General features: G+C 39.5%; 1 protein-coding gene across 1 annotated transcript in view; it reads right to left on the bottom strand.

Annotated features, from left to right (window-relative positions):
* RELN (reelin) overlaps positions 1 to 16,120 on the bottom strand; it is a 475,654-nt gene that overhangs the window by 424,601 nt on the left and 34,933 nt on the right. The window contains exon 6 of the mRNA XM_005862985.2: positions 15,934 to 16,120. Coding sequence (XP_005863047.1) covers positions 15,934 to 16,120 — 187 coding nt within the window. The remainder of the gene's footprint in view (positions 1 to 15,933) is intronic.

Genomic DNA, 16,120 nt, shown 5'->3' with positions numbered 1-16,120 from the left:
TGCCAGGCACTGCTCTAGGCACTGGCCACAGAGCAGCAAATGGACCAGACAAAACCCCTGCCTTGGTGGACATAACGGCATTCTACTGAAGGCACACAGAAAGCAAACAAGGTAAAAGTAAAACATGTAGGTGATGAAAACAGCATGAAGAAAAAAAAAAGCTGTCCAGGGGGATATGGAATACAGGGGAGAGGGGGGACCACAGTTCTAGTGTGGTCAGGGAAGGCCTCCCTGAGAAGGGACATTTGAATATGAGCCTGAATCAGGAAGGGGGGACGCATGGGGCTAAGTGGGGAATAGCATGCTGGAAAGGGGAGCAGCAAGTGCAAAGGCCCTGAGATGGGACTCACCCCCTTATGTGTTTGAAGAACAAAAAAGAGGCCCTCATGGGTTCAGTGGAAAGGACGCAGTAACATTTGAGGTCAGAAAAGTAACAGAGGAGCCAGGTGCTATAGGCCAAGGACTATCACTTTTCTCAGAGATGGGGAGCAATGACAGGGATGGGTAGAATCATGGTAGACTTTGTAACTTAAAAATGCTAAACCGGATGGGACGCTGGGAAAACAGAGGCAGAATGCACAGTTGCCCTAGATAAGGAGTAAAGGAGTGACATGATTTGGGTTTTAATAGAATCACTCTGGCTGCTGTTTTATGACTAGAATGAAGGTGAGCAAGTGTTGAAACAGGACAGGTGATTAGGAGTTACCATAATCCAGGTGAGAGGAGGCGGCAATATCAGATTCTGGGTCTGTTTGTAAAGGTAAACCCAGAAGGACTTATGGATGGATTGGATGTGGGGTGTTAGAAAAAGGCTTGGGGATTAAACAACTATAAGAACTCAGTAGTAATGGAGTTGAGGAGATTCAAGGAGCTACTTTGAGGTGACAGAGTGAGGGGAGACAAAAAGCTCATTTGGGGGTATATCGAGTTTGAGATGCCATAGAGACATCCAAGCGGAGATGTTGAGTAGGGAGTAAGACATAGGAGTCCAGGGAGTCATCAGCAAGTACATGGCACTTTAAGCACCAGAGTGGATGGGATCCCTAGCTAAATAGGACAGATGAGAAAGACAAAAGGAGGAAGGGCAGGCAGAGCCCTGGTCAGAGAGGAAAGGACGAAACAGCAAAGGAGGCTGAGAAAGGAGGTAGGGAGGGAGGAACTAGGAGAGAGGGGAATCCCAGAGGCCAAATGTTAACAGTGTGTCAAGGAGAAGGTCAAGGTGGTCAACTGTGACAAGTGGTGGCAGGATCCTGGTGAGCTGAAGACTGAGAGAAGCACTTGACATCTTCCCAGTGAGCCACACTGGCCAGGCCCTACTTCCTATTAATAAATGCCTGTCACCCAAGTTAGCTGAGGTATGTGCCTGTGGCTGGCAACCAGAGAACCCTGATATACCTGCTAGTCTCCAAACTGTATAGTTCTGTGGTAGCTAATAAACTCAAAAATTTTCAAGTCAGGTCAGTTTCCCGCCATCAGTAAAAATAAAGGCTTAGAGGCTGTTAGATTGGCAAAATAAAAGCTTAAGAAATTCCTTTATTTATTAATAGTCCAATAACCATCCTTAACGATTTTTATTCACTGTAAACATTTATTAGTCTGTAATTAATTAAAATGGACTTTTGATGGCTGTTTCTACAGGATGGCAATCAAGCATGTGCCTCATTCAAGATTTCCTGTTCTGTGTTTGCAGGGCTTCTATGCTTTTCATTAAGTTGTAAAAACACTTGGGAACAACTGGTGTAGGTGGGACAGGACAAACTTGTTTAGAGCAAAAATAATTCAGCAATGCAGGTCAAATCGATGAGTATTAGTTTAACAATTGTGAAGAGCTTGATCTCCAGAGCATTTGTATTTTACTTCAGTGTATTTTACAGACAGGTATCCCTTGGGTCCTCATTAGTGATACCAATTTTGAATTTTCATTTCTTGTAGTTTTCTGCGTGTTTAAAATATTTCACAATTTATTTGGAATTGAACTGTCTGCCTCACAGTTTCTGTTAAAAGGCTGACATAAACTATTTGCGCTTGAGAGAAATATTCTAAAAGGGTTAGTACCTGCATCAGGCCAGCTCATCAGGCAAAGAATCCTATGGCTTGTGACCCCACCCCTGTGGCTCACAGATTTGCCCAATAGAATTACAACTTGGCACAGCTCACTGGCAAATGCTAAAAGGAGAAACTGTCTGGTTTGTCCTACCTGAAAAAAGAAAACATCTATATGTGCACCTTCTCTGCATTTTTTGTAGTATCTTTTTTTTACTTTATTTTTATTGTTTACACTATTACAGATATCAATCTCCCCCTCCCCACTGCTCTGTCCACACACACACCCCGCCCTCACCCCCTCTTCCCTCTGGCCATCACCACAGTGTTGTCTGTGTCTATGAGTTATGCATGTGCTAGTATGTTCTTTGGCTAATCCCTTCACCTTCTTTCATACAGTCCCCCCATCCCTGTGACAGCCGTGATATCTTTATAAAAGCTACTATCTTTTTGTTAAAGTCTAATGAGGCAAATTTTTCTCTCCTAGTGAAAGCCTGGGCCTCCCTTCAGTCCCTCCGAGAACCTCTGAGGACTCTGAGCAGGAAGCCTTCACCCTGAATTTGTCCTCCACCCTTTGATTCAGCTTCTACCAGGTGCCAGTGGACTTCAGTTCAGATCTGATGGCAAACTTCGGGAAAAACGATAATGGTGACAAATGAGGAAACGTTTGTATTACTAACGTAAGAGCAGGCGCTGACAGCCCGGCAATCCCTCATGTGTCGCCCTCACCTGGTTGCCACGGAGCCCAGGTCTGACCTCTGCCCTCGGTGAATTACTGGGGGGTAAGGGCAGGAGAGGTAGCTTGGCAGTTGCTCTATTTTTCTCACTCAAATGAGCTCAACAGAAAGTGACTTCTCAAGATCTGATCCACTTATAAAAAGTAACCCTATAAAGGCAAGTACAAAACAAATGTTACGTCATCGGTGTCAATGTCATTGTGAGAACAGACCTCTGACTAGTGAGCAGGTCTGACACGGCGGAAAGCTCTGGGGGATGGCCCGGTACCACATCACTCAATTTCGCAAGCTGCACCTCAGACCAAAGACACTTACAAAATATGCTAACGAAAGACATATATTGCAAAGAGATGAGCATCAATGAAAATCTTTTAAAATGATTAAGTTCATAATTCTCCTCTTATATTCAGTCCTACTTAAGTTCTATTGGAGAGCCAGAGAATGAATTTACTATTTACTTTAAAATTTTAAAGTTACATTCATCAACTGTGACAAATCACTTTGTCATACTTTGAAGGTACATTAACTTTCAGGTCAACAGCATACTAAAAGATACCTTTGCTTTGTGCTTTATCTAAAAGGTAACATCTAGTCAAGGAATATTTAGGACTAAAATTCTGGCCCTTTTAGGCATGGATGTCAACTTGCTGGTTTGATTTTTCAAACTTTGTTTTAAATAACAAAATTAGCTTTTACTTTTCCTTGTTTTCTCTTTCTTAAAATGTCTCTTACTCTTTCTTCTTATTATCCCTTTCCTGAAATATTATCATTTTTTAAAATAAATGCATACTGGTTAAAAGTATGGATTCTGGAGTAAGACAGACTGCATAATAGCTTTGTGATCTTAGACAAAACATTTATATCTCTGTGACTCAGTTTCTATATCCATAAAAGGAAGATAATAGTACATACCTACCTCATGAGGTTGTTCTGATAATTATATGTATTAAAATATGTAAAGTGTTGAGCTCAGTGCCTGGTATATGCTAAATGTTATTTAGGGTTTGTCATTTTTTTGTTTTTTTCTAAATATATTTTTATTGATTTCAGAGAGGAAGGGAGAGGAGAGAGAGATAGAAACATCAATGAAGAGAGAGAATCATTGATTGTCTGCCTCCTGCATGCTCCCTACTGAGGATTGAGCCCGCAACCTAGGCATATGCCCTTGACCGGAATCGAACCTGGGACCCTGCAGTCCGCAGGCTGACACTCTATCAGCCTGAGCTAAACGGGCTAAGGCAGGGTTTGTTGTTGTTAATGTTGTTGTTATTTATTTCTAAGACCCTGAGTTGCCTTTTTAAACAATTTTGAAAGTATCAGTCCTTGAAATGGGCATGGGAACCGACTTTTTCTAAAAGAGCTTAAAACTAATTTCTTTATATTCCTTCATCACAAACACTGGACCGATTGCATCTTTTTGCAGGATGAGAATGCAGGAAGTGTTTACGGAGAAAAGGAAGTAAGAAAAGAACTGGGACCATGATCATAGGATAGTTCAACATTCATAACAAAAGTGGCTAAACAAAAAGATTACATGTTCCTGAAGGTAAGATTGAGATGCCTGTTTCCGCTGTTGATAATGTAGCAAGCAAGAGAAATGACAATGTTGGATTTGGTCCTAGAGGTTGAGCCAGACATGACAAATAAGGTTAAAGTTAGGTCAGAGCTCACATTTACAACTATGTCACACATCTAAGTATTTTAAATGTCAACAGGATTTACACATATGGTGACACTGCATTTTTGAGAGATAGGACTACCAGGAAACACGGTCCAGTGAAGGAAACTAACTAGCATAATTTGTCAGTTATAAGAAACTCCAAAAATTGGAGGTCAGGCACAGGTTACCTTCTCAAAGCATTATTTAAAAGTTAACATGAAATGCACTATTCTGCTGACCTGCAGGAGTTGCACAACTTGAGGGATACTTTGAAAATATATTATCAAAAATGTCTTAGGAAACATCCTAGTTCTATCATGGTGACCAAAAGCAATTCTATGGGAGATCCAGAGTAAATCAGAGCTTGATACAAGTATGACTGACCTAAAAGAGAATATAAAGTGAATCCTTTGTATGCTTAGAAGAAATCATTAGGATTACATTCAACTGTAAATAACAGGAACCTGACTCATTTATCTTATGATACAAGAAGTCCAGAAGTGGTATTTCAGGACTGGTACAGGTATAAACAAAGGCCCAGGCTCCGTCCAAACGCCTAATGCCACGCCATGTAAGCATTATCCTCAAGGTCATAAGATGGTTGTACCATATCCTGGCTAGAAGAAATGGATAAGGGGAGAGCAAAACGCAAGTATTTGCTGAGTCTTTTTTTAAATCATCTTTATCAATTTTATCAATAATCTTTCTAAAGACCCCACCACCGGGTAGATTTCCACTGTTCACTAAATTACATGACAATGGAGCCTTGAAGATGAATATTTTTAAGTGGACTCATCGTTATTCTTGACAAAATCGGTCAGAACGGGAATTTTGGTAATGACTGGAAAGACAACAAGCAATCAGTGCCACAAAACAAGACATTACGGAGTCTAGAGACAGGACAATCTTCCTCCGATACTGCCCAGGAAGGAAGATGCCAACCAGCCCATTGACAGGCGTTGGATGGAGCAGCTTTCCTCGATCTTGGAATCTGCCATTGAGATCATCTAACTCCATGTTCCCAAATAACCTAATAGTCATTTGCCCACCCAGAGAAGCTTTGCTAGATGGACAGACAGAGTGCACTGGCCAGACAATGCCTTCATCCTAACATTTATACTTTTATTGTAAGTGAAGTAGCCTTCCACTTCACCACGCAACCACTTGTGGATTTAAGTTTCCTCCCTCAGTCCCTGAGGGCCTAGGGAACTCTGGATCCACTATCGAAATCAATCTCTCTTAGTTCTAGTTTGGCCGAAATAGTTTTACACTTTAAAATTATTTTACATAGGGTTGTAGACATATGTTTTTATAGGATTTGACAAAATATATTAAACTCTGAGGTTGCTATTTACTTATCTTGACATCTTTCCTACACTAATACCTAAACACACAAAATTTGGTTGTAATCATGACCATCAACTAAGAATACTCGGTTTAGAACAGGAAGAAACTGGCTAAGTTAGACTAGCACTATACTAACCCTTTAAATTCAAGGCAAGTCATATATGTATTTTGGCTGGGAAGCACTTTCTGATTATACCTATTTTCTAGTAGGTTGATTTTTTTTTTAACTTTTGTGACTCTCTTCAATATACTCAATTTGGAATCTACCTTGAAACATGCCACATATTAACAAGGCACAGAGTGAACAGACATCGGTGAATAGCTTCTATCAGTATATACAATGCTTCAAATACCCTTACCTAATGTTGGGTGATTGTACCAGAAGATAAAAACTATCTGATAAACACCTACTTATTAGGTAAGTGTCAGGTGCTTTGTATGTATTACCTTTTTTAATAACTATAGCCCTGAAATGAAGCTATTACTATTTCTAAATTAGAAGTGAGAAACCTGAGGTTTGGAGAGAATAGGTAACTTGCTAAAGGCACACAACTAAAAGTGGCATAGAACGGATTGACCCCGTGTCTCTCTGCTGCCCAAACCTGAACTCTTTCCACTACATCGCTGAGCCTCCCTGCACTTCTCTTACAAGTCTGAGCTCTCAGGTAAGGAATCATTGGAGTTTCGAACTAGAATAGACATTGGAGTTCACATGGTACAAAACAATATTTTCTGGAATAACATATTGTTCCAGAAAAACTGTGGGACTTACCCCAGAGCTATTTGACTCCTAATCTAGCGTTTGCCTTATACCAAGGCCCCCCGGCCCTTTTTTTGACCTCTGTGGCGTGCCAGCTCCCTACAAAGGTAGCATCACTATTTCCAAGCCTTGCCACTGCAATGATGAGCCTTGGCAATGAGATCAGCAAGAAAACGAGCTGCCTTTAGAGTCAAGCTAATCCATTGTGCAGTTTCCTACGTGTATATATGTGCTCAGGTGCACCAGATTCTACAGTTTGACCACATAACTGACAGCAGGGGAAGTAGCTAACTCAGCATTAAACAGCTACATGCTTGACAGTTCTTCTGAGAGATTTTACAGTGTAGGAGGAAGGGCCCACTTTTCTTCGAAATGGCTAACCCATAATTTTCAAAAAGGGCAACTGCTTGTCACAGACAGAGAACATTTTTAAAGAGCAACACAAAAACGTCCTCAGCTGCATCTCTTATTGCAAATATCCACTGAGTCCAATAATTGACATAAATGTACTGCTATTTTTCAGAAGAGAGAAAAGGAGCAGAAATGGTGACAGGAAATCTGAAGGGAAGAAAGAGAAAGAACAGACAGCAAAGAAGCAGAACGGTAAAGCAGAAAAGAGGAGAGGGAACGCAAGGACCTGTGACATGGTGAAAGGGAGCAAAAGAAGACAGACAATAAAAAAAATTTAGGAGGAGGAAAAGCAGGTGAGATACAGATGGAAGGAAAGAGCAGAGCAGGAAAGACAGAGATGATTCTGAGGTGAGTGCAGCTGTCAGTCCTTGGCAAACCATTATCACTCCTTCTCTCAGTCACCTGGTACATGGGCCCCAATGGACATCAATAACCAGTCCTATATGAAACACTCATGGGCTCTCCTATAGTTTCCACGAATCCGCTAATCAAAATTTAACATATTTTGTTTTAAAAATAATGTTTTATTTCCCTCGGGAGAGCTAATTCAACATTAAAAGATAACCTGGGTTTTCAATGTTTACTTTGGAACTTTGGAGTCAGAACTGTAAAGCAGAAAAGAGGAGAGGGAACGCAAGGACCTGTGACATGGTGAAAGGCAGCAAAAGAAGACAGACAATAAAAAAAATTTAGGAGGAGGAAAAGCAGGTGAGATACAGATGGAAGGAAAGAGCAGAGCAGGAAAGGCAGAGATGATTCTGAGGTGAGTGCAGACGTCAGTCCTTGGCAAACCATTATCACTCCTTCTCTAAGTCACCTGGTACATGGGCCCCAATGGACATCAATAACCAGTCCTATATAAAACAATAGTTTCCACGAATCCGCTAATCAAAATTTAACATATTTTGTTTTAAAAATAATGTTTTATTTCCCTCGGGAGAGCTAATTCAACATTAAAAGATAACCTGGGTTTTCAATGTTTACTTTGGAACTTTGGAGTTCCCATAACTATCTCTTTGTGGCATTCAAAACAATCTGATACCTTAGCTTTGTTTTTTGAGTGATTTGGACTTTAAATCACAAATCAAATTTTGTATTGATCCTTCTATATACCCCCAAATCCAGTTATTATAGTTGGTTCCTACAGCAGATCAGATAAAGAAGGGGAAAAAATGTACAGCTTTAGAGAACCACACATTTTAGAAATAATTGATTAACCCACAAGCACAGCATTCAACTCTTCAGAAGCTCTGCTGTCAATAAGATGAGCATAGCAGGTGACCATGGTGAAAATGACTCTCTTGGGCTACACGACTGATACCAATGTGAGAGCATGTCATAGGGATTTCCTGAGAATGAAGGATAATCACACACACACACACACACACACACACACACACAAACACCCTGATTGTTTGAACAGTCACTATGGGATCTTCATATTTGAAAATTTAATTCCAATTGCTGAAAATGTGTTTTTAACACTTCTTTGCCTAAAGTTTATTAGATTAAAATTATATACTTTTGTTATTTTATAATGACTCTAAAGTTGGGGGGATAATCACTCAATAGTTTCTTGAAACCAAAATATTTAGATAAATGTATTTCCTATTTTATATGTTATGTCATCACGCAGACACAGCTTAAACCACTTCTCTGTTCCTAGTGAACCTTCCCATCCAAACAAATGCCCTGCTTTTCTTTCCCATAACTATCTCTTTGTGGCATTCAAAACAATCTGATACCTTAGCTTTGTTTTTTGAGTGATTTGGACTTTAAATCACAAATCAAATTTTGTATTGATCCTTCTATATACCCCCAAATCCAGTTATTATAGTTGGTTCCTACAGCAGATCAGATAAAGAAGGGGAAAAAATGTACCTTTAGAGAAAACCACACATTGTAGAAATAATTGGTTAACCCACAAGCACAGCATTCAACTCTTCAGAAGCTCTGCTGTCAATAAGATGAGCATAGCAGGTGACCATGGTGAAAATGACTCTCTTGGGCTACACGACTGATACCAATGTGAGAGCATGTCATAGGGATTTCCTGAGAATGAAGGATAATCACACACACACACACACACACACACACACACACAAACACCCTGATTGTTTGAACAGTCATATGGGATCTTCATATTTGAAAATTCAATTCCAATTGCTGAAAATGTGTTTTAACACTTCTTTGCCTAAAGTTTATTAGATTAAAATTATATACTTTTGTTATTTTATAATGACTCTAAAGTTGGGGGGATAATCACTCAATAGTTTCTTGAAACCAAAATATTTAGATAAATGTATTTCCTATTTTATATGTTATGTCATCACGCAGACACAGCTTAAACCACTTCTCTGTTCCTAGTGAACCTTCCCATCCAAACAAATGCCCTGCTTTTCTCTCTTCCTGACAGAGTGTAGAGACAACTACTTTTTTTTATTTCTGTTTGGCATAAAGAATTTTAAATTTAAAAACTTAAAAAATTTAAACTTCACAGTTTTGTGTGAGAATATATACAACATGTTTAAATGCCAGTGTTCAAAAGTAATAGTCACTCAATTTATGTTTTTTCAAATATAAATGAACTGAAATAAAGGGATCAGTGCATCGGCAGCTATCTGTAAAGATTAAAGACATAAAAAGTGTCAAAGTAGCATTTGAAATCATCAGAACAATTATAGCTTAATATGCAACATATCCTGTGTAACTAATAATGCAAGGTTTCCTGATCATTCTATAAACTTGACCAGTTCTAAAGAGGAAAAAAAAAAAGATATTTCCTTTTGAATGAGACTAATTTATTTAAAAAAATTGGAAGTCAACAGTATGACTTCAAAACCTTTTTTTTAATCCTCATGGAAGGATATTTTTTCCATCGATTTGTTTTAGAGAGAGTGGAAGGCAGGAGGGGGGAGAGAGAGAGAAACATCGACTTCTAAAGAGGAAGAAAAAAAAGATATTTCCTTTTGAATGAGACTAATTTATTTAAAAAAAAATGGAAGTCAACAGTATTGACTTCAAAATCTTTTTTTTTTAATCCTCATGGAAGGATATTTTTTCCATTGATTTGTTTTAGAGAGAGTGGAAGGCAGGAGGGGGAGAGAAGAGAAACATTGACGTGATAGAGCGCATCAATTAATTGTCTCCCACTGACTGGGGCCAGGGATCAGAACCTGAAACCAAGGTACATGCCCTTGACCAGGAATCGAACCCTTGACCTTCTGTCTGCGAAGGACACAGCTGCAGTTCACTTATAAATAGGATATTTTTTCCATTGATTTGTTTTAGAGAGAGTGGAAGGCAGGAGGGGGAGAGAAGAGAAACATTGACGTGATAGAGCGCATCAATTAATTGTCTCCCACTGACTGGGGCCAGGGATCAGAACCTGAAACCAAGGTACATGCCCTTGACCGGGAATCGAACCCTTAACCTTCTGTCTGCAGACCAATGCTCTAACCACTGAACAATCGGGCCAGGGCTACTTTAAAATCTAATTAAAATAGCTATCACCTACTCTTTAAAGACAAAAATTTTTAACAAGACAGTTCTGTAAAAATTATACTTACAGGATTAAATGATACAACTTTCTTATTTAATCTTTAACATTTTTAATGAAAATTTTAGAAGTTTAAAATAAAGATTCATAAAATCAGAGGGAAATATCCTAATTAAATACTTTCTTGTAATGTAGTGTAGTGAGTGAAGTAAGAATATCTGCATAAATAAGTTATTTTCAATAATTCTAAAGACCTGTTTTTTGTGTGTTTTTTTTTAAGTATATTTTATTGATTCTTTACAGAGAGGAAGGGAGAGGGACAGAGAGCCAGAAACATCGATGAGAGAGAAACATCGATCAGCTGCCTCCTGCACACCCCCCACTGGGTATGTGCCCGCAACCAAGGCACATGCCCCTGACCGGAATCCACCCTGGGACCCTGAGTCCACAGGCCGACGCTCTATCCACCGAGCCAAACCGGCCAGGGCTATGTGTTTTTTTATTAATGACTGGAATTGAAACACACAGGAAATATAAATTAAAGCAACATTTATGACTTAAGAAACTTCAGCAAAATGTATTTGAAATAAATTGTAGAAAGTGAGATGAAATACATGACAAGTAAAGCAAAATGCTTTAAATGCTCAATTTTCTTAGTCATTCACAAGAAGGACACAGCTGCAGTTCACTTATAAACTGTATTTGACAAATGATTCTGAGAGTTTAAATATACTGATTCTGGCATCTGAGACATATAAAGGGTAAATAACCATACATTTGATCAACAGTAACCTTAGCAAGAGCAGATCATTTTAATTCAAATATTTAAATCAGTCCTTTGAACAGAATTTAATCTGGAGTATATTACCAAACACTGGGGGGTAGGGGAGGCCGGGGGAATGTCAAGGGGGGGAAAAAGAAGGAGACATATGTAATACTCTTTGTAATACTTTAAGCAATAAAAAAAGGTAAAAAAATATATATATATATGAGAAAATCTATCCATGCAGAAGGGACATTAAAATGCAAAGGCCTCACCCAAAGCAGGGGTATGGCAGGATGTTATATGATCAGTTAGAAACCAGAATGGCTGAAGGGTTGTGAGTCCTGGGACAGAGATGAGTTTACAGAGGGGATGGGGAACAGACAATAAAGAGGTCTTGTCAGTTCTTGCAAAGTCTTTGGCTTTTACACCAAGTGAGATGTGTGCACAGCAGAGAGACTTAATCCCACTTACTTGGTGAGAATAGGTTGAGGTAGGGCAGGTAGGAAAACAAGGAGACCCATTGGAAGCTTCAGCCAGCATGAAGACTCTGGAAAATGTCAGTACACACTCAATCTCATGAGTTTCAGCTGACCTTTGACAAAAGATATGCATTTGATGTGGTGAATGATTGATAACAAAAATTTCTTAGCTTCTGAGTGCATGTGGCTGATCAAAATTATATCCAAGACTTTGCCAGGAGGGAGAAGACAGGAGCATGAGGGAAGAAGGGGCATTCTCATAGCTAGCCATGTAAGGTGCTAGAGCTCTGTTGATGCTAAAGACTCTGTAGTAGGAGGCTGCAGAATTTGAAATGCATCAGGATGGATGAGAATGTGCAGGATCAGAGATGTGCTTTAGCCAAAGCACTCCAGCTTCTGAGTAGAGAACGGGACACTGTTCTAAACCACTTTTAGTTTTGACATTATTTGATATTGAATCTGCTAATATAAACTTTGGATACAGACTCTAGATGACTCCTCTTCAGGTCCCCAGCACTTAAAAATTCTAACAGGACAAGAAGAGGCATTTATTGGTGGTGGTAGTATGGCAGTTCTCAGAATTCATGAAACACCAGACATTGCTTCATATATTTTAATCACAAAGATATACATACAGTTCATTAGGGAAAAAAAAAACAATGCTCTGATGTCAGATTTATATTGTACCCACATATTTAAAATAAAACCAAAATTAAATTAAATTAAAATTAAATAAAATAGGTATCTAGATACGTGACCTGTGGGGGTGAGAAAGAGGGATTATCACGGGAAAGGAAAGGTGCAGGCATCAACTCAAGGTTTGCTTGTTTCACAAGGTGGCCCTGATCCCTAGGAGAAGGGGCAGTGAATCACCAGGTATCACTAGGAAATAGAATGGCTACCTGACTGGACCATCCAGATTTCCACTTCCTATTTTCCCATCATCTGCAACTCTGTACCAAAAAAATAAAAAATAAAAAATACAGGTTTGGGCCTGGAAACCATGATGTGGAAAATGACAATATTTTTGGATTTGTGCAAAAAAAAGGAAATTCTACAAGTCACTGATTAAAGCCCATCTTGTGAGTAGATGGATCCTTACTAACATGATTTCAGTGGTATATAGTCTTTCTACCCCAAAATGATGTCAAAATTCCTTCAAACAAAAAGGAAAAAAAGTCTTTCCACTGTTGTAATTGAGATTGTGGGAGAATTTAATATTGACAAATATTGACATATTCACTATAAATTAAATGGGGGGAGGGGCTGCCAAAAAAAAAAAAATTCTGACCCTGAGACCTTTCTTTTTTTATTCAACAGGATGTTATATGAGACCTCTTTTTGCTGAGCTTCTGGACTGTGGTGGTGTGGTGGACTCATTTAAAGGCACCATAGTTCATTGTGACTAACAGAGTTTAAAAGACATAGGAAGATGACAACAGGGGTACCAAATGGCACCCCTTTATTAAGAGACAAGAACTAGTAGAAGTTACCATGCACTGTTTACAGAGTTGCCAAAACTGCAAAAGGGTGGAAATACTACTGAACATTGGAAATATGTAACAATTCTGTGAGACACACAAGCTTCGAATTCTTTAGTATTATATTCTTGGTTCTGTTTTTTCTCCAAAATTGATTTTCAAAATAAATCTCTAATAAGTGTGACACGGAGAGCCATAATGTTGAGCCACTCTTATACCAGACTGACACTTGCCTTTCCATCTCACATTCCAAGCTCTGTCACACAGCACAAGGGTCAGAAGGCAGCTGACACAGTCTCATTTACAATCATGTTCTGGGTAAGGTGCCGTTCTACATACCACCTCTCTCTATCTCAATGCATTCATTTAGGCAAAAAAGAGACAACCATCAGCTGCATCCAAACATGATTCCTTCAAATGCTGAGTTCAATGTTAATCATAGGTAAGAATGGTTTTTTTTCTGATATACTGCTATGTTTTAAAGATTTGGAAGGTTAGAAATAAAGTCTGAAACTAATGTTTTACTGATGTCTTAGCTTTAAAAATTTTTGGCCGAATGACCTATTTTGTTCTCATATATAAAAGGAGTCAACCACTAAGTATATTAGGTAAAGTTTTCAGCAGCTCAATTATTAAAAGATACTATATAATTAATTTTTAATATTAATTTTTAAAAGTCTAAGAGAAAAAGAGACGCATGTAAGCATTGTTTCATTTTTAAATATTTCTTCTACCTGTAGAACATTTTATAGGGGAAAACTCTTTCTGAAGGTCTATAGCTACAGCCAGTTTCAAAATACAAATATTGATAAAAGAGGTAACAGAAATTTCATATCTGACATTAACTATTGTCAAACCTTATCATAATTTGATCTTCTTAGCCTTACATAATAAAATTTCTCTACCTTTTCTGGTAGTGGAAAAGAGGTATACATCAAGACTTTCCCCCTAATGCCCAACTTGAAGTATTACACTTTATTCTTACTCTATATCGTCCATTCCTTTTCAGATTTAGGGATGTGATTATGTTCAGTCTTAGGGTGACTTACATTTCCTAGATTTATCGCAAAAGCAAATACTATATCATATTTTGGCATTTTTAAGTTTTCTATGCTGACACCTTTCAAAGGATGTGGAAAACGGGCTTTGTAGTATCACCTGGTCTTCCATCACGATCTGACAATCATACCTTTTAGCTCAGCCTTGTCTCACTTACTTACCACTCTCACTTACAGGTACTAATAGGCAAGCACCCTTCCTAAGGGCTACCCAGAGTGACTGGCTCAGTCTTTGGGTTGGATCGGCGTTGCCATAGTGGCTGGTCTTTCCACTTACAGACCCCAGAAAAACACCAGAATGCTCTTGGGAAGAGGATGTGGTAAGCCCTTTTATTCAAGGAGAGACTAGTTATAGAAAATTAATTTTCCAAAGTCTAAAATTCCACCCAATTAAACTGCTTTACAGACAAGGCTGCCACCATGCCACAGGAAAGTTGTAAAAGCACTCATTTAAATCTCTAGAAAGCATTTATTTAGGCTTAACATTTTAAAGTAGACATAAAGGTGTATATTTTTCAATTGAAAACTTAAGGATTCTTCATTTTTATATGCATGGTTATCTGAAATGCCAGCTGGTCCATGGATTATCTCCTGCTATGTAAATAATTATTAGCCTACAAGAGATCAAAACTATGAGATTACTAAACAATAGTTTCTATTTGGTTAGGTTTAAGGATTTTTTGCCTTGGAATTCTTATTAAATAGTTCCTGTCGTGGCTTGAAAGCTCCAAGGAAGTGAAATATTAAGAAGTTCCCGCAGAAATAGAGAAAAAATAGACAATACCTTTTTATATTCCCACAAACTGGATTTACTAGTCTAAAATATTAAAAATACATGCACCACATAAAATTATATTTGTTGGAGGTAAATTTTACTTCTTCAATAATATTTAATTTTGCTGAAGGACTCTATAATGATCCTTTTTTAAAAGGTACTTTTAAATTATAAGGGCCTCCCAGCCCCTACCGGAGATTAAAGCTGCACAAATAGAAGACAAAGTCATTAATAAACATCACAGAGATCATTCTAACTATAAACAGCACGTTTAAAGTAACAGAGGAATGAGGAAAAGCATCATTACTGACAGTTAAACACTTTTAAAAGAATAGAGAGCTGGGGGCAGCCGCCACCTTTAAGGGGGGCAGCTGGATACTGAATAAAATAGAGGGACCCCTGGCTGGTGAGCAGCGGGAACTTTGCCGCGGGCTGGCGACCGCGCGGGTGGCCGAAGACCGGGGCGCGTCAATCTGCCACCAGACCATCCGGAAAGCCCGGTGCCAGCCCCAGCGTCAGCCGCGGACCCTTCAGGGGGGAACCGGGAGCAAGACAAAGGTCTGGAACCCAAGCACTGGGGTTAAGGAAACAAGATGCGCGGGTTCATTCAAAGTGTCAGCGGCATGAACTAGGAGTGAGGGGGGCAAGACCCGACCCCGAGAATTCTCAGGCATCTCTTACCACTGCCTGCCCATTGCGATGAGATGGATGCGTGAGGGGCGTGTGATGTGTGTGCAGGGGACTTAGTAAACCCCGACTCGATTCTCACTAACTTTGTTCCGTGTCCCTCCACAGGACGCAAGGTTGAGGGAAGGGTTGGTTCTCGTTTCAATGGCCCCTTGGGAAAAGGAGAGGAAAACGCTGCGCCGCGGGCGCACCGGCTCAGGTGGCGAGCGCGGAGATGCCTTGGTACCTACCATGGTATTCTTGTCCCGGTACGTAGTAGGTGGGGTTGCCCGCAATGTGCAGGGAAATGAGCACCTCGCCTTGCTCCCCATCCCCTTCCAGCTCCCCGTGGTGGGTGCACAGGAAAAAGAAGGGCGAGAAGCGGGGGTAGTAGCCCCCCGCCGCGCGCACCCTCAGCGTCGCCCCCAGCAGCAGCGC

This window comes from Myotis brandtii, unplaced genomic scaffold (genome assembly GCF_000412655.1).
Source record: "Myotis brandtii unplaced genomic scaffold, ASM41265v1 scaffold17, whole genome shotgun sequence".
Classification (NCBI taxonomy): Eukaryota; Metazoa; Chordata; class Mammalia; order Chiroptera; family Vespertilionidae; genus Myotis; species Myotis brandtii.
The sequence above is the reverse complement of the archived record's forward strand: the minus strand, read 5'-3'. Positions and strand labels throughout refer to the sequence as shown.